Genomic DNA, 14,610 nt, shown 5'->3' with positions numbered 1-14,610 from the left:
GCATTGGAAGTAAAGCTGTGACGGTGTGGGAGTGTTGATCACTGGGTGATGAACCAGCACGGGGCGCAGAGTCGCAGTTAACCGCACGCCCCCCCATGAGGTCATCACCGCGGTGATGCTGTCATCGTCACACCCCTAATTGGAAGTGGTCACTTGCCGAGGGCTTCATGCTTAAAGACGGCGACACTAAGCAACCGGATTCGAAGTTCCCAAACAGCCAAATTTTTTCATGGACGTTTTATTGTCCTCTAGATCAGTAAATACTAGGGGTGTAACGATACACGTAGTTGAATTCAATTAAAATTTATTTGTATAGCCCAAATTCACAACAACTTTGCTTTGTATAGTTAATTGAAAAAGTTAAACACAAAATCAGAAGGATCATGAATACATAGAGTTCAATAGGAAAATCTAAATTGAACTAACAAACTGACTAAACTAAACCGGACATCTCTGCCCTTAAACCCTCCTTCTCTGTAAGGAAATACTCCTAAAAAAAAAACGGATTCCGGAAAAAACGAAGAAACTTCAGGGGTGTCCACATGAAGGAGGGATCCTCCCCCAGGACGGACTTAACTTATCTAAAATCTACAACTACATATTTAAAGTCCAGCAAATGATCTTCATCCAGATGAAGTTGGGGAGCGGCAGAAGGGGGCCAGAGGAGCCAAAGACAGGATCCACAGCCAGGTGTAGGAGCAGCAGCAGTTCTACACACCTTGTGTTAGTACACTCCTGTGTTAGTTTCACTTCACTGGATCCCAGTTGATTTTAGAATCAAGTTTAAGATCCTCCTGTTGACCAGAATGAGGATATAGAGAAACTGAATGCCTGCATCAGAGACATCAAGACCTGGATGACAATTAATTACCTCCTCTTGAACCCAGAAAAAACTGAGGTCATTATACTAGGTCCTAAAAACCTCAGGGATGCTCTGTCTGCTCAGATAGTCTCCCTGGATGGTGTAAGTATAGCCCCCAATTCCACAGTTAGAAACCTTGGGGTTTTATTTGACCAGGATTTATCATTTAAGGCTCACATATCTCAGGCGTGTAGAACTGCCTTTTTTCACCTGTGGAATATTGCTAAGATCAGAAATATACTTTCTAAGAGTGATGCTGAAAAACTCATCCATGCATTTGTTACGTCGAGGCTGGATTACTGTAACTCCTTGTTAGCAGCGTGTCCTAAGAGTTCCTTAAGAAGTCTCCAGCTTGTTCAGAACGCAGCTGCTAGATTGTTAGCTGGAACCAGCAGAAGAGATCACATCACTCCTGTGTTAGTTTCGCTCCATTGGCTCCCAGTTGATTCTAGAATTAAGTTCAAGATCCTCCTGTTAACCTATAAGGCCTTACATGGAATGGCCCCGTCCTATATTAAGGACCTCATAGTCCCTTACCAACCAATCAGAACACTTCGCTCGCAAAATGCAGGACTGCTTGTGGTTCCTAGAATTAGTCAAAGTACGGTTGGAGGTAGAGCGTTTAGCCACCAAGCCCCTGTCTTATGGAATAAACTCCCAGCTCATGGAAGAGAGGCCGACTCAGTTTCTACATTCAAAGTTAGACTGAAAACATTCCTCTTTGGACAGGCTTATTGTCAGACTAGTTAGTATTCAGAGATTATGTAACTCAATGTTAATGAGATTAAATTAAACTTAATAACAATAAATATTTGTCTTAAAAGGCTGCTAGAAGTTGAAGCTGGGGTAACTATGGTGCTCTGGGGTTCTGTCCTCTTTTCTCATCTACTTCTACCCTTCCTCTCTTCTCTATTCTTGATCATTATTCATCATTTAGTTCTCCATGCCTCTGTTTGGTGCAGTGATTCATGTATTGTCCCTCTTTCCCTCTTTCCCCTCCTGGGGAGTTTCAATTCAATTCAATTTTATTTGTATAGCCCAAAATCACAACAACAGTCGTCTCGATGGGCTTTGGAGTAAAACATGAACTCAAAAGGATCATGAATACATAGAATTCAATAGGAAAATACTAAAATGAGCTAACAAACTTACTAAGCTATACTGGCATCCCTGCCCTTAGACCCCCTCGCAGGAGTGGGAGTGCTTCCAGATTGGCTCATCCGTGCTCCTGTACCTGACCGGTTACTTTGTCTCTGCTGCTGGTCATACACCTGCCTGTGGATCCTGTCTTTGGCTCGTCTGGCGCCCCCAGCCGCCCCTTCATCTGGATGAAGATCATCTGCTGGGGCCTCATTTATAAACGTTGCGTACGCACAAAAGAAGGCGTACGCCACTCTCTACGTAATAATTGAGATTTATAAAAAGCAAACTTGAGGGGAAAATGTGCGGTCCTTCACGCTCTGACCCAGGCGTACGCACAAAAACGGGTGAAATGAGAAACGGCGACACCGTCGGCAGATGGAAGAAACACCTGAAAGTGGAAATGACAATACTGCCTCTCATAAATAACATGAAGACTTCACAAAGCAAGTCTTACAATTAACAGCTACACCAACACCCGTTTGATCGATCAGCAGTGAAACAAACAAAAAGAATCAAACGAAAATTACAACAGAAATTCAAATGAACACTTATTTGCAGAAAGAAAGGTGAAATATGTTCTGCAATATTGGCATGTTGTGCAATTCATCCTCATAAATAATATAGTTAACAGAACGAAATAATGTACAAAACTGATATTCTCCTCAATGTGTCCGTCTGGAGGAGCAGATATAGGTGCAATTAGACGGACAGACAGACAGATAGATGTATTAACTGTCCATTGGGGAAAGTTGTTTTCATAGTAAAACATTTCTTCATAAGCTATGGAATTATGGTATTCATGCATATGCCTTTAGTTTGTTTTATTTTTGATAAAACAATGTATGGCGTATGTCTCGACCATTCAGAAAGCAACAAGAAATTACATTTGCTGATCAATTTCCCATTTCCACGTGGATTATTACCGACATCTGTAGCTTGTCAGATGTAATTAAATGGAGGGAAATAAAATGCTCCATCACGATGCGTAATGACGCACAATGGCTGATCTTGCGCTCTTAGAAGATGTGGCAAATGGAAGAATTCGGAGTGAACGCATCTTTAGACCGCAAGAAGACTTGCTGGCAAACGAGGACGAGTGGCTTATGAGCCGGTTCCGACTTCCTCTGCGGGCTTTTGGGGGGGTGTCACCCGGTGCATCTGGCGCGTCGGTGCTCCCCCTGCGCCTCAGTCACCACTCCACTTAAAAGGGATTCCCCAATTATTGCCGCCAGTCTCTCATAAAGTGGGGTCAGCTCCGGTGTCTCTCCCCCCCCCCGGTGGCAGAGACACTCTGGCGATGCAGCGCCAGACGTTTTTTTGCCTCGACTTTGATGTCCGACCATTTCTTTTTTCTTTCGGCCACGGTCCGGGGTTGTGAGGCTACAGCATTAACGGCGTCTGTCACCGTCTGCCACTCACGTGCCTTTTTGGCATTAGTAATGCCCACACTGTGCCCTCCAAACAACACTTTTCTCCTCTTTTCCACCTCGCCAACGATAACTTTTACTTCACATTGAGTGAAGTTACGTTTTTTTCATTTCCTCTCTGTGTTGCCATGGTTTCGCAATCAATGAATATTCATTTGTGGGCGTTTCACGGACTATTTATGGGCAACTATGGGCGTGTCATGAAGCCGCAAAAGCTACGCTGCATTTAGAATTGGTTGCGATTTATTAAGGGAAAACTCCGTAGGATGTGCGTGCGCACGGTTTTATAAATCCGAATATTTCTGTGCGTACGCACGTCCTATGTTTCATCCGTACGCCACTTCTGACGCAAATCCTACGCAAAGTTTTAGAAATGAGGCCCCTGGACTTCAAATATGTAGTTGTAGTGTTAGATAGGTTAATTCTTCTCTAAGAGTTCTGGTAAATCGCCTGTCCGTCCTGGGGGAGGATCCCTCCTTCATGTGGACACCCCTGAGGTTTCTTCGTTTTTTCCGGAATCCGTTTTTTTAGGAGTTTTTCCTTACCGCGAAGGGGGGTCTAAGGGCAGGGATGCCAGTTTAGTTTAGTCAGTTTAGTTATAGTTGAGTATTATCCAACTGGAGTCTATGCATTTATGATCCTTTTTGATTCTATGTTTACCTTACAATTACTGGCCCACTAAGATGACTGTTGTTGTGAATTTGGGCTATATAAATAAAATTGAATTGAATTGCCTATGCATTGTAACGACCCGGCTGCTTTGTCACTCGTAGCGGGGAAACGAGTGCCGAGCTGTTAATGCAGGGGTCGGGAACCTTTTTGGCCAGGAGAGCCATAAACGCCACATATTTTTAAATGTAATTTCGAAAGAGCCATACAATAATGTAGTGTCCCTTTCCCACACTAAGGCACGGAGACTTAACCTCTTTTAGGGTTCTTTATTCTGGTTACTGTAGACCGCAACAAACGCCGTACAATCAATTCAGCAACTCCTGAATCTCTCCCGCCGAGACGAGAGCGCTTCTCCCAACTTTATATTCCCCCGTCCTGCTCCAGCCCTCCCATTTCCTTATTCGGCCCATGGCTGAACCCCATTGGTCCAAACTCCCTAACAACAGGCTGAGCGACAGAACTGAGGGCCAATCAGATCTCTGCTTGAACGATGCGTTCCATGAACTCCAGAACTTTTAACGCGGCCCAACAGCCAAGTTAAACTCAGTCCGCGACAATATGTTTAAAACTAAATATACAAATGAATGTGTGCATTTGATGTAATTTCAACATTTTTAAAGTCCAATAAGTCAGGGAGGCAATTCAAAGGTTTCCGGGTGGTACAAACTCTGTGAAATAATAGATAACAGTAAACTGATAGTTTTCTCTCCAAGCACCGCTACTACTGCGCGCCTCTGGCATTGCATCGCGCCCGAGAAGGACTGGTCTAATGAAAAAAAAAAAAGTATAATTAAGGATTTGTCTGCGAGCCACATGTGACCATCAAAAGAGCCATATATGGCTCGCGAGCCATAGGTTCCCGACCCCTGTGTTAATGGACTAGCTGCATTGACTGTCCTTGCCTCATACTCCACACGCCCTCAAACAATCAGAGAGAGTAGACAGAGAAATACATGCTCCAGCTCCTTTCCAGCATTAAACCTGTTTGTTATGAACACACACGAACAGCGTAACAACAGGAACCTCACTTCTCTTCATAGCCATCACACAATCAGTGATGGTTGTGAAGGATTCAACACACAAGATTTCACACTTCCCATGAGTCTTAGTGGCTATAGGCGGGGCTAACCCCCCGGTCGCCACAGTATTAACTTTGCGCCGCGGCGGAAGTAATATTAGCCGTGAGTTTCCTCCCAGACGCTATTAGGTAAAGGACAGTTAGCATGTCAACATATGGCTAATGCAGATGACAGGCCAGAGATGAGGGACCCCCCTCCCCATCTCCTTATGCTCTCCTGTGTGTGTGGGGGGGGGGGGACACTTTGGCTTTGTTGTCAGCATCCATGAAGGAAAAAGACAGTTGGATAAGTGGAATGCTGTGTGTTGACATTGTTACACAAAGATGGCGTTTGCCACAGTAACACATACAATCTGATAACGAACTTAAAACAGCATCACCGACTGTAACAATCGGGTCTAAAAGAAAACTAATGTGCAAGTTAACATGTTTTTTTAAGGCCAGTGTTAAGTATCCAAAGTTTTTGGTTCCTGGAAGCTAATAGTTTTTCTTATTTATTAAGCAGATCACCTACATAGGTCCATTTTATTTATTGTTATGTAAAACCAATAAATGTATTTTGTAAGTAATATTTTTCTGCCTTAGTTTTTTGTACCGAAAAAATACCGGAAATAGATAGATGGATAAAAACTTTATTAATCTCCCAAAGGAGAAATTCAGGTGTCTGGGAGCAAAACACACACAAACACACACAATAAATAAAAATAAATGGCAGTTCATATCAGGCAGAGTTGTTAAACAGCAGTACCGAACCGAATTGAGATTTTAGCGTATCATTACACCCTTAGTAAATACACTGTTCCCTTGCTACAACGTGGTTCACTTTTCACAGTCTCACTGTTCACAGTGTTCTGCGTGTTGATTGGCTGTAAGAGTACTGTCAATCAATCTCCTCCATCCCACATCTCCTGTACAGAATGCGATCAGTTTGAATCGATGATCTTTGTTTTCTGTCTATAATTACTTTTCTGTGAAATGCTAAACTTCCATGTGCTCCAAGGGAATCAAACACGTGTTTTTTCGTGCTGGACTGCATGCAAACTCAAGCAGAGACTCACCATGAATGATCTTCCTGTCCTCCAAACACAGAGACAGGTACCAGCGCAGTAGCTCCTGGTCTGTCAAAGCCAGATGATCAAAAGATTCCACCAAGTTCAGCACCGACCTGCAGAGAAACAGCCATGATCTTCCCGTTTCAGCGGAACGGCAGGTTGAACGTGACGGAGCTCCAACCTCTGCAGGTCAACCACTCTGTCCTCTGCTGTGGAAAAAGACGGGAAAATGAAAATCAGGTTTCTTAACATGTACATGCAGAAGTCAGAGCAGCTCACAGAATGACCTAACCTCTCCCATAAATAGGTGTTGGAAGCTGCCAGAAAGAGGCTTCCCAGACTTTTTTAATCTGGCTTTTAGCAGAAATTTAGAAACTTGTTTGATTCTAAAATAATTTTGTTACATCTCTTTTTACTTTCTTTATATGTTTTTATTCACACTTAGTGACTTATATCTGTTTTATTAATATGTATTCATTTATTTATGTATGAATTCTTTCTTTTATCTGGTTATCATCTCTGTTTCTGCTTTATGTCTTTTGTTCGTTCTGCATTTTTATTTTACTCCAGTGTTTTCCTCAGAGGGATCCTCCACATCAGTAATCAACTCTTTTGGTAAACAGGGTCACTGCAGTGGGTCTCCAGGGTCCGGCGCTTGGGTGCCGCCTGTGGCGGCGGGTCTCGCTGTGCGCGGAGTCGGGCCAGTAACTTTCAAAAACTACTGGCCCTGTGGGCCAGTGCAAATGTCTGGGCTATGTCAACCCCTGTGCTTTGATCGGGGGGGGGGGGGGGGGGGGGGGGGGGGTCTATGGTACAGTGGGTCTCCAGGGTCTGGCTCCTTGCTTTGATCAGGGGACCTGTGGTGCAGTGCAGGGGTGGGCAATAATTTTAAATGGGGGGCAGGGCTCCAGACTAACTTTTTTCACTAGGAGCACAGTGGCCCCTAACTGAAAATTTTAGGGGCGCAACCAGAAAATTTAGGGGCGCATACCGTAAATCAACATGCTAACCAAATCTACTATTTTCCACTGTATTACTAATAAATACTTTAATAATAGATGCAGAAATTACAATGTTCTGTTTCAGATTCAGTGTCACATTTTATTCTGCACTTTTGAAGATGCAACAAGAAGGTAAACTGACATCACCATCGCTGTCATGACAGTACAAATAAGTAAAGAAAATGGATGGAAATTTATCTTTGTGACACCAAATAGGTGCAGCCAAGATGCACAACAAGCGTGTTTGAGATCACCCAGGTGGACTCAACGCTGCGCAGATCACCTGGTGTGTGACATATATTTTTGTTTTTGCTCCAACATTAACTGTCAATCATCACAAAAATATCGCGAGAAAGGGGTGGGAGCAAGGGGCAAACCTACCCGGACACAGCTGGAAACTGAACTGACTGAAAGCTGCCCAGATGACTACAAAACAATGCATTATGGGACATGTGTCCTGATGGTTTTTGTAGTAGAGTGATTAATTAAAATAATTTAAAATACCAATTCATTAAAAAAGGCTACATAAATCACAAAATATTAAAATAATCATAAAATATATAATAACACAGATCATACTAAGGGGGAGAAGAATATTAAATCTAAATTGAATGTTAAGGACAACTCCAATTTCCTGTTCTCCTTCAGTCTTGCTGCAGATTCGCCTTCATCTCACAGCCGCCCCCCCCCGCCTGGTCTCCCCAACGATCCAGGCGATGTTCATCTCAAACACGTCTATCGTTGCATTTTCCCCACGTATTTTCAGTGAGTCTAAAACTAATGTTATTTTTGCTCGAGCGTGTTTAAAGTTCAAGCCCCGTTAGCTGTCACGCATGTAAGTGTGGGACATTTATTCTCCTCAGCTGACCCGACTCCCGCGGGACGGGGGCGGTCGGTGTGCTGCCGTAACCCGTATGATGCGCCGCCGTAACCGTAGCCAAAACCTAAACCTTCCTCCGGGTCTGTGTGACCCAGAGAAAAGTTCAGCACGGACTGCATGTATTTAGAAAATTACGAGCGAATAGATACGTTCTAGAAAGGAAAGTAAAGAACTCCTTAATGTGGTCCGGGGAGGGAGGGGGCTGTCAGGTGTCCTGGTTTCAAACCCTGTCATTGTCACGCCCCCAAGAGTCATATACCCCACTGTGATTGGTTGGTCAGCTCTAGGCCCCTCCCCCTACACGCATTTTAGCCACTCACAGTGACTTTCCCTATTCTTCTCACACGCAGTGGCCGCCTCACAGACAGGTATCACGCGAGAGTGTACGTGCTCGCGTTTCATGAGTATGTGCGCGAGTGTGTGTGTCTGCCTGCGTGCGTGTGCGCTCGCGTCTCATTGATTATTTCATTGATCATTGACGTGCCCCTTCCAAGTTTAATGTCTAAAAAAATACGGAGGGTGGGGGAGGCAAATTTACTGCTCGCACATGTGCGACTGGATGTAAAATTTAGTCGCACACTCAAATTTTGGTCGCAAAATGCGACCAATTGCTCGCAGTCTGGAGCCCTGCGGGGGCCACATTGGGTTCTAAAAGCTGTGTCCTGCACGTCTGTTTCTCATCCAGTAATGAGAAAAAGCTCATTTCTATGTCTTCTGCTGCAGCTAATCATATTTCTGCGTTACTTTTTCACCAGAACAGAGTTCCTCGTTTATTGCAGGAGTTACCTTCTAAAAATAACCGTGATCAGTGAAATCCATGGAGTCTGGTTCCAGACGTTTATGGCAGGAAGACTCCTCACTGCATAAATACACTTTTCTCTGGTTTAAATTCTCAAACCTTCATAAAAAATTAAGTCCAGGATCTGAGACTGAAAAAGATCTGATCAATCACAGATTTCTGATCTGAAGAGCTCCACGTTTCTGTACAGGAAACTCAGAGGAGATTGATTGACAGGGTTTCCAGCCAATCAGGACACAGAACATGACGCACTGTTTAAAAAAAAAAAAAGCAGCATAATCTCTCTGAAAGAATGAGCTAAACCGGGAAAGATGAACTGCGACATAGAAAGGAAAGACTGTCTTCTGTTCTGTTTGACAGAGATTTTAGGGGATTTCAGGTTGGAGCTCAGACTGCAGAAGGGGGGAATGAAAGGTCACGTTCTATGCAGGTCTTTATCATGTGGCCAGATTAAATAAACAACATGGGTCTCTACATTGTTCAGTGGGCCGGACCAAACGTGGAGGCGGGCCGGATCCAGCCCGCCGTAGTTTGCCCACCCCTGGTGCAGTGGGACTCCAGGGTCTGGCACCTTGCTTTGATCGGGGAGGGGGGGGCTAGGTGCAGTGGGTAGATGTAGCAGATGTAGCTTAATAAAATCCTTTTAGAATGTGGTATTTTTAATAAAATAACTGTTTTATTATTGTTTTATTAATACAAAGATCATGACTTTTTTTAAAAATATATCATAGTATTTTAACCCTGTTTTGTTTCATATTCTATGGAAAATTTGTATTAGACATTACTTCAATAATTTTTTCTAACTTTGATCATGTGTTTTAACTTTTTTTATGAAAATGGTGTCTGCCACCTGCATATTTATATTTATATTTTCTCTGCTTTCAGTTTTGGACTCCATGGCTCCAACAAAGAAGAAGAATGTTTTGGTGATGCTGGGATTGCTGCTACAAAAGTTCAAACCCAGGAAATGTAAGAAAAATAATCTAGTAAAACCAAGATGTGTTTTTTAAAGGTAAATCGTTTTATTTATTTATTTATTTATTTTATTTTTTTAACTTGTCCTGTCCAACAGCTGGGCAGACAGATGAGAGCTGAGGGCCTCTTGTGTTGGACATATTTTACTTTAACAAGAGGGGTTATTAATCTTCAGACAAACCAAAGGTATGTCTGAATAAACCCCTTTTGTAATTGAGGCCAAACTTTATTAATTTCAATCATGTCTGAAAATCTTTGGTGTTGGACCGGACGGAAAAGGAAAGAGGGGAAGAAGAGAGAGGGACGCTAGAGAGAGGGGGGGGTAGGGGGGTGATAATAGGAGGGGAAGGGGGGTAAGACCATGAAGCAGCATACAGCAACAAGTTTACTGGTTGTTAATCATTATGGTAAGGTTCAAATGTAGTACAAAAAGGGCGGGGCCTGTCCACACACACACTCAAATGTTATAAACACACCTGCTAGCTGCAAAAATGTCCACATGTCAACATGTACACAAAACAGATAGTGTTCACACGCATACTTATGCCTTAAAACCAACTAGTGTGGAATATTTCAGTCATTCAGTCATGCAAACTGTTAGTGCAAAGGTGAGCTAACACCAGTGCTCAGGTGAGTGTTTATGTTCTTCTAAAATGGATGGTGGAAAGTGACAAGAAGGAGGGAGAGTGCCCAGCCATCCCCACCCCAAGACCCCCACCGCAGCAGCAGCGGCAGCCGGAATCCCCCCAACGCCACACGGGAACCGGCAGGGAACAACCGCCGCCCGGGCGACCAAGCCCGCCACCCAGGCCAGGGCCAGCAGGACCGCCGCAAGGCCCCCAGAGCCAGAGGCCAGGGAGGCACGGAGGGAAAGAGAGCGCCGCCCCAGCCCAACCAGGAGAGCAGCCCCCCCGCCGCGCCGGGAGAACCCAACGCAGAGCCCCACCGGAGAAGGACGCCCACAGCCCCAAACGAGCACCCCACCACCACCCAGGAGTTCCGGGCATACCCCCGCCCCAACCCCAGGTACGAGCCAGGACCCCCCAAGGGGGACCCGCTCCGCACTCCAGGCAGCCATCCGCCCGGCCCACGGTTGGTCCAGGGAGGAGCGAGGCAGGGGGCCCGCCGCCCCCGCCCAGGAGGGGGGAACCCCGGGGAAAAAAAGAGGGCCCACAAGGGGTGTTGTAAATATGGCCCGACCAGGCTCGGCCACAGTTGGAAATTTGGCGGGGCCCAGCACTCAGGAGCAAGGACCAGAACCCACCCCCCAGGGACCAGACACCCCCAGCTCAGATGTAATGTGAACCCCCCCACCGCGCGGAGAGAGCACCGCCGGGCCCAGGAAGCCGGCACCCCGGGGACACGGCCGCCGTTGCAAAGGGGCCCGTACCCCCCACCAGGGAAGAGGCAGGGGACAGATGGACCCAGGTCCCACTTTCCTTGCAAAATGTGTGTGCGTGTATGTGTTTTTGAGAGGGTGTGTGTGTGCATGTGTGTGTGTTTATGTTGGGATGTATATATTGAGGGGGGAGGGGTGTGTGTACTAAGGGGGGTGCAGTTAAAATTGGCGGGTAGGGCACTAAGGGGACATCTCCTGATTACTCACAGTGATGTCCCCTCACCCTCCACACCAAGGGGCCCTAAATGTCTAAGGTGCGGTTAAAATTGGCGGGTAGGGTGCTATGAGGACATCCGCTGCTTGCTGGCAGTGATGTCCAAGCACCCCCCCTACCAAGGGCCCTACATGTCTAAGGTGCAAATTAAACCGAAAGAGGGGGGGCCCACTCCATACGGCAACCATAGGAGGGGGGCCACTGCCTAGTAAACCCCCCCCCCCCAAGGCTCATCGCAGGCTAAGCCCCCCACCCCCTCACCCTATTATGAGGTTATATGAGGAAGGGGGTAAGTTGGGGACAGCTGATAGACTGTCCCCCAGTGGTCAAACAGCTGTCCCCCGCCCGCCCCCCCCCCCCGCCCCCCCAGCAAGGGGGCCAGGCCCACCCAGCCCAGGGGCCCCACCCCCGGAGGCGCCGACACCCCAGGCCCAGCGCCACCCCCCCACACAGAGAGAGAGAGAGCCAGAAAGCGCTGGCCCCCCCCCCGGAGCAAGCCCAGGCCCCCACCCCCAAACGCCGGCCCTAGAAGAGCTCTGGTCAGGCCTTGACGGGACCGAGGCAGCCAACCGGCCGGGGAAACCGCCGATGGCCTCAGCGGAGACCCCGACCCGTCAACCCCCTCTGCCCCGTACCAATAGTGCCCCCCCCCCCCCCTCCCCAGAATGCCCCCCCACAGGACAGGGCCGACAAGACCCCCCCCCCAGACCCCGCAGCCGAAGCGGTAAATCGTTTTATAAACATTATGTTATGCTGAAGATGTCAATGTTTACCACACAGCATCGGTGCATCTTCAAATTAAACTACAGTTTTCTTGATTATATTCTTATATCATTATAATTTGATGATAAAGAAATAAAAGTTGATTGAAAAATCAACTTCAGTTCTTGTAGTTCTTATGACTAGCTTTGCAACAATGCCTCCTTTCTTGGATTGGACAGTAATGAGAAAGTTATGACACTAAGAACTCATCTCTGCTGAGCCCTCCGGTGGTTACAAAAATTAAAAATCTGATAAACGGTTTAGTATTCCGTGTGCACGGGTCCTGCAACTTCTTCTTCTATGGTGTGTGACGTCATCATCAGTCGGAGGCCACGCGGCCTCCTAATGACACCATAGAAGAAGAAGTTGGTCCTATTGTAAACAAACCAAGCTCCAACATAGAGAGATGATCTTCTAAACGGGCTTTCATTATTGTTATGATTATTACTAAGAGTATGTTTGCTTATAGGTTTCTTTCTTATCTGCGCGGACAGTTCTTTATTCTTGGCTAAACTGAACCGGAAGAAGGGTTAGGATTAGGTTAATACATGCTAACAACATTTAGCCGTGGATGAATTTAAACTGGAATAACATCAGCCTTTTGTCTGGACTTGCTTGGAATCACAAATTCACATGATTGTTTGCACGTTTTCTCAGGACTGTTCATTCCAAAGCCGCCTCCGCCCGTCCCAAAGCCCGTCCTCTGTCTGGAGATACAGATCTCCCAGGAGACACGGTTCTTCTGAGTCCAGCAGCCCGCTCACGTAGGACAGGGGAACGGACTGCAGTCGAACCCCCCTCCTGCCAGCAAGTAGAAGCTAAGAGTCTGGCTGCTCTGCTCAGAGACATGCACATGCAATGTGGGTGCACACACGATTGCCCAACAGTACGAGCACAATTGATTAATACTAAACCGTGCGCACGGATTATCAGATTTTTTTTTACATCTGATTTGGGCCACAAACATTTTGTTGCTTTGCTTTTTATTCAGGAATCAAACTCTGCCCTACATGTGATCACTTGAAATCCCTTTTTTTCTGACCGACACCAGTGATCTTGATACCATTGGAAAGGTTTCTTTAAGAGTTCGGTAAAGTTAGAAAGATCTTCACAGATTCAGACTTCCGCCCTCAATAACTCCTCTGATAAACGTTCAAATGTGTCAGCAAGTACCTCAATCATTTTGTATTAACACAGAGAGTGAACTGCAAATGCATTTGGAAAGAAAAAAGATCATTTTTTTAGCCTTTTGATAAGAATCGTTCTCTTCCAGGTGTAAATGCAGACATGCAGCAAGCCGGTTGCCAAGGGACCGTCAACAAAGTGCAACCTCTGTGAAATATCGTTCTATAAAAATCAATATCTTTTAAAAAGCGAATAAATGTCTACATTTATATGAACTGGTAATGAAGACCTGTCAGCATATTCATGCTACAATCAATATTTTATGAAAAAGTCCATCTTTGTTTTATTGCATATATTTTTCACATTTTAATAGAGGTATGAATCATAATTAAAGTTATCAATAGCTGTGAAGAAACTGAAACTATTGTCTAACTATTGTACCAACTAATCATGACATTATTGTCCGACTACAACAGAGATTTGGTCAGAATTTCACTTTGTTTATTTATATGAGTTTTTCATACAGAAATATGGATCATATTTGGTCAAAAATGTTTAATAGCTCTGAAAATACTGAAGCATCTGGCAACAAACTTCCTGTACTTACTAATCATGTCCTTATTGTCCGACTACAACAGGATTGGCCAAAAAAATAAACATTTTTGACCAAATATGATAATTCTAACTTTACCGAACTTTCTTTAAGCCCCTCCACTGAAATCAGGGCAAACCAATGCATTTTAGTCACGTGACGCACCAACAGAAATGGCGGCGGCTGCAAACATTACTGCACAGAAAACGGAAAAGAAAAGATTCCGTTTTTCACCTCCGGTTTCTCCTTCTTTCACCTTTCTTTTTAATTTTACTCACAGAATAAAGCCCGCCATCCCAGATTAACTCACTACGGTGCTCTGTCTGCGGCTGCGCGGGGTTCGGGTGAGAACCGCCGTCCTTCTCGGTATTTTCGCGGTACTTACTCTTTGGCGGCAGGTAGAGCGGCGGGAGGGCCTGCGGTATCAGCATCAGTTCGTGTGTCACCGGGATGGGCGGGACAGCGGACGCCCAGACCGCCATGGCGGCGGGATAACCGGACCACGCCGCCTGAAACCCGGCCATGAACACAGAAACTCCGACGACCGCGAGCTTCAAAGTCAGAGACTCTGAGACGCAGAACAGACATGCGCACTGTACTACGCACGTGACTCCCGCCGTTTCGGTGCC

At 45.7% G+C, this 14,610-nt stretch overlaps 1 protein-coding gene across 3 annotated transcripts in view; it reads right to left on the bottom strand.

Moving 5' to 3' along the window:
• Positions 1-14,610, bottom strand: part of LOC101164790 (RNA-binding protein 44) — a 39,650-nt gene extending 25,040 nt beyond the window's left edge. The window contains exons 1-3 of one of the 3 annotated variants that reach the window (XM_023951041.1): positions 14,367-14,608; positions 6,416-6,443; positions 6,241-6,347 (exon numbers count right to left, since the gene is read on the bottom strand). In XM_023951041.1, the coding sequence (XP_023806809.1) occupies positions 6,241-6,347; positions 6,416-6,443; positions 14,367-14,505 (274 nt within the window). In that variant the 5' untranslated portion in view covers positions 14,506-14,608. Of the gene's footprint in view, positions 1-6,240; positions 6,348-6,415; positions 6,444-14,366 lie in introns of all 3 variants that reach the window. The other 2 variants (XM_023951042.1, XM_023951040.1) reach the window with 2 other exon arrangements.

The sequence above is a fragment of the Oryzias latipes genome, chromosome 21 (assembly GCF_002234675.1).
Source record: "Oryzias latipes chromosome 21, ASM223467v1".
NCBI classification, from domain to species: Eukaryota; Metazoa; Chordata; class Actinopteri; order Beloniformes; family Adrianichthyidae; genus Oryzias; species Oryzias latipes.
This window is presented reverse-complemented; position numbering and strand designations above follow the sequence as displayed.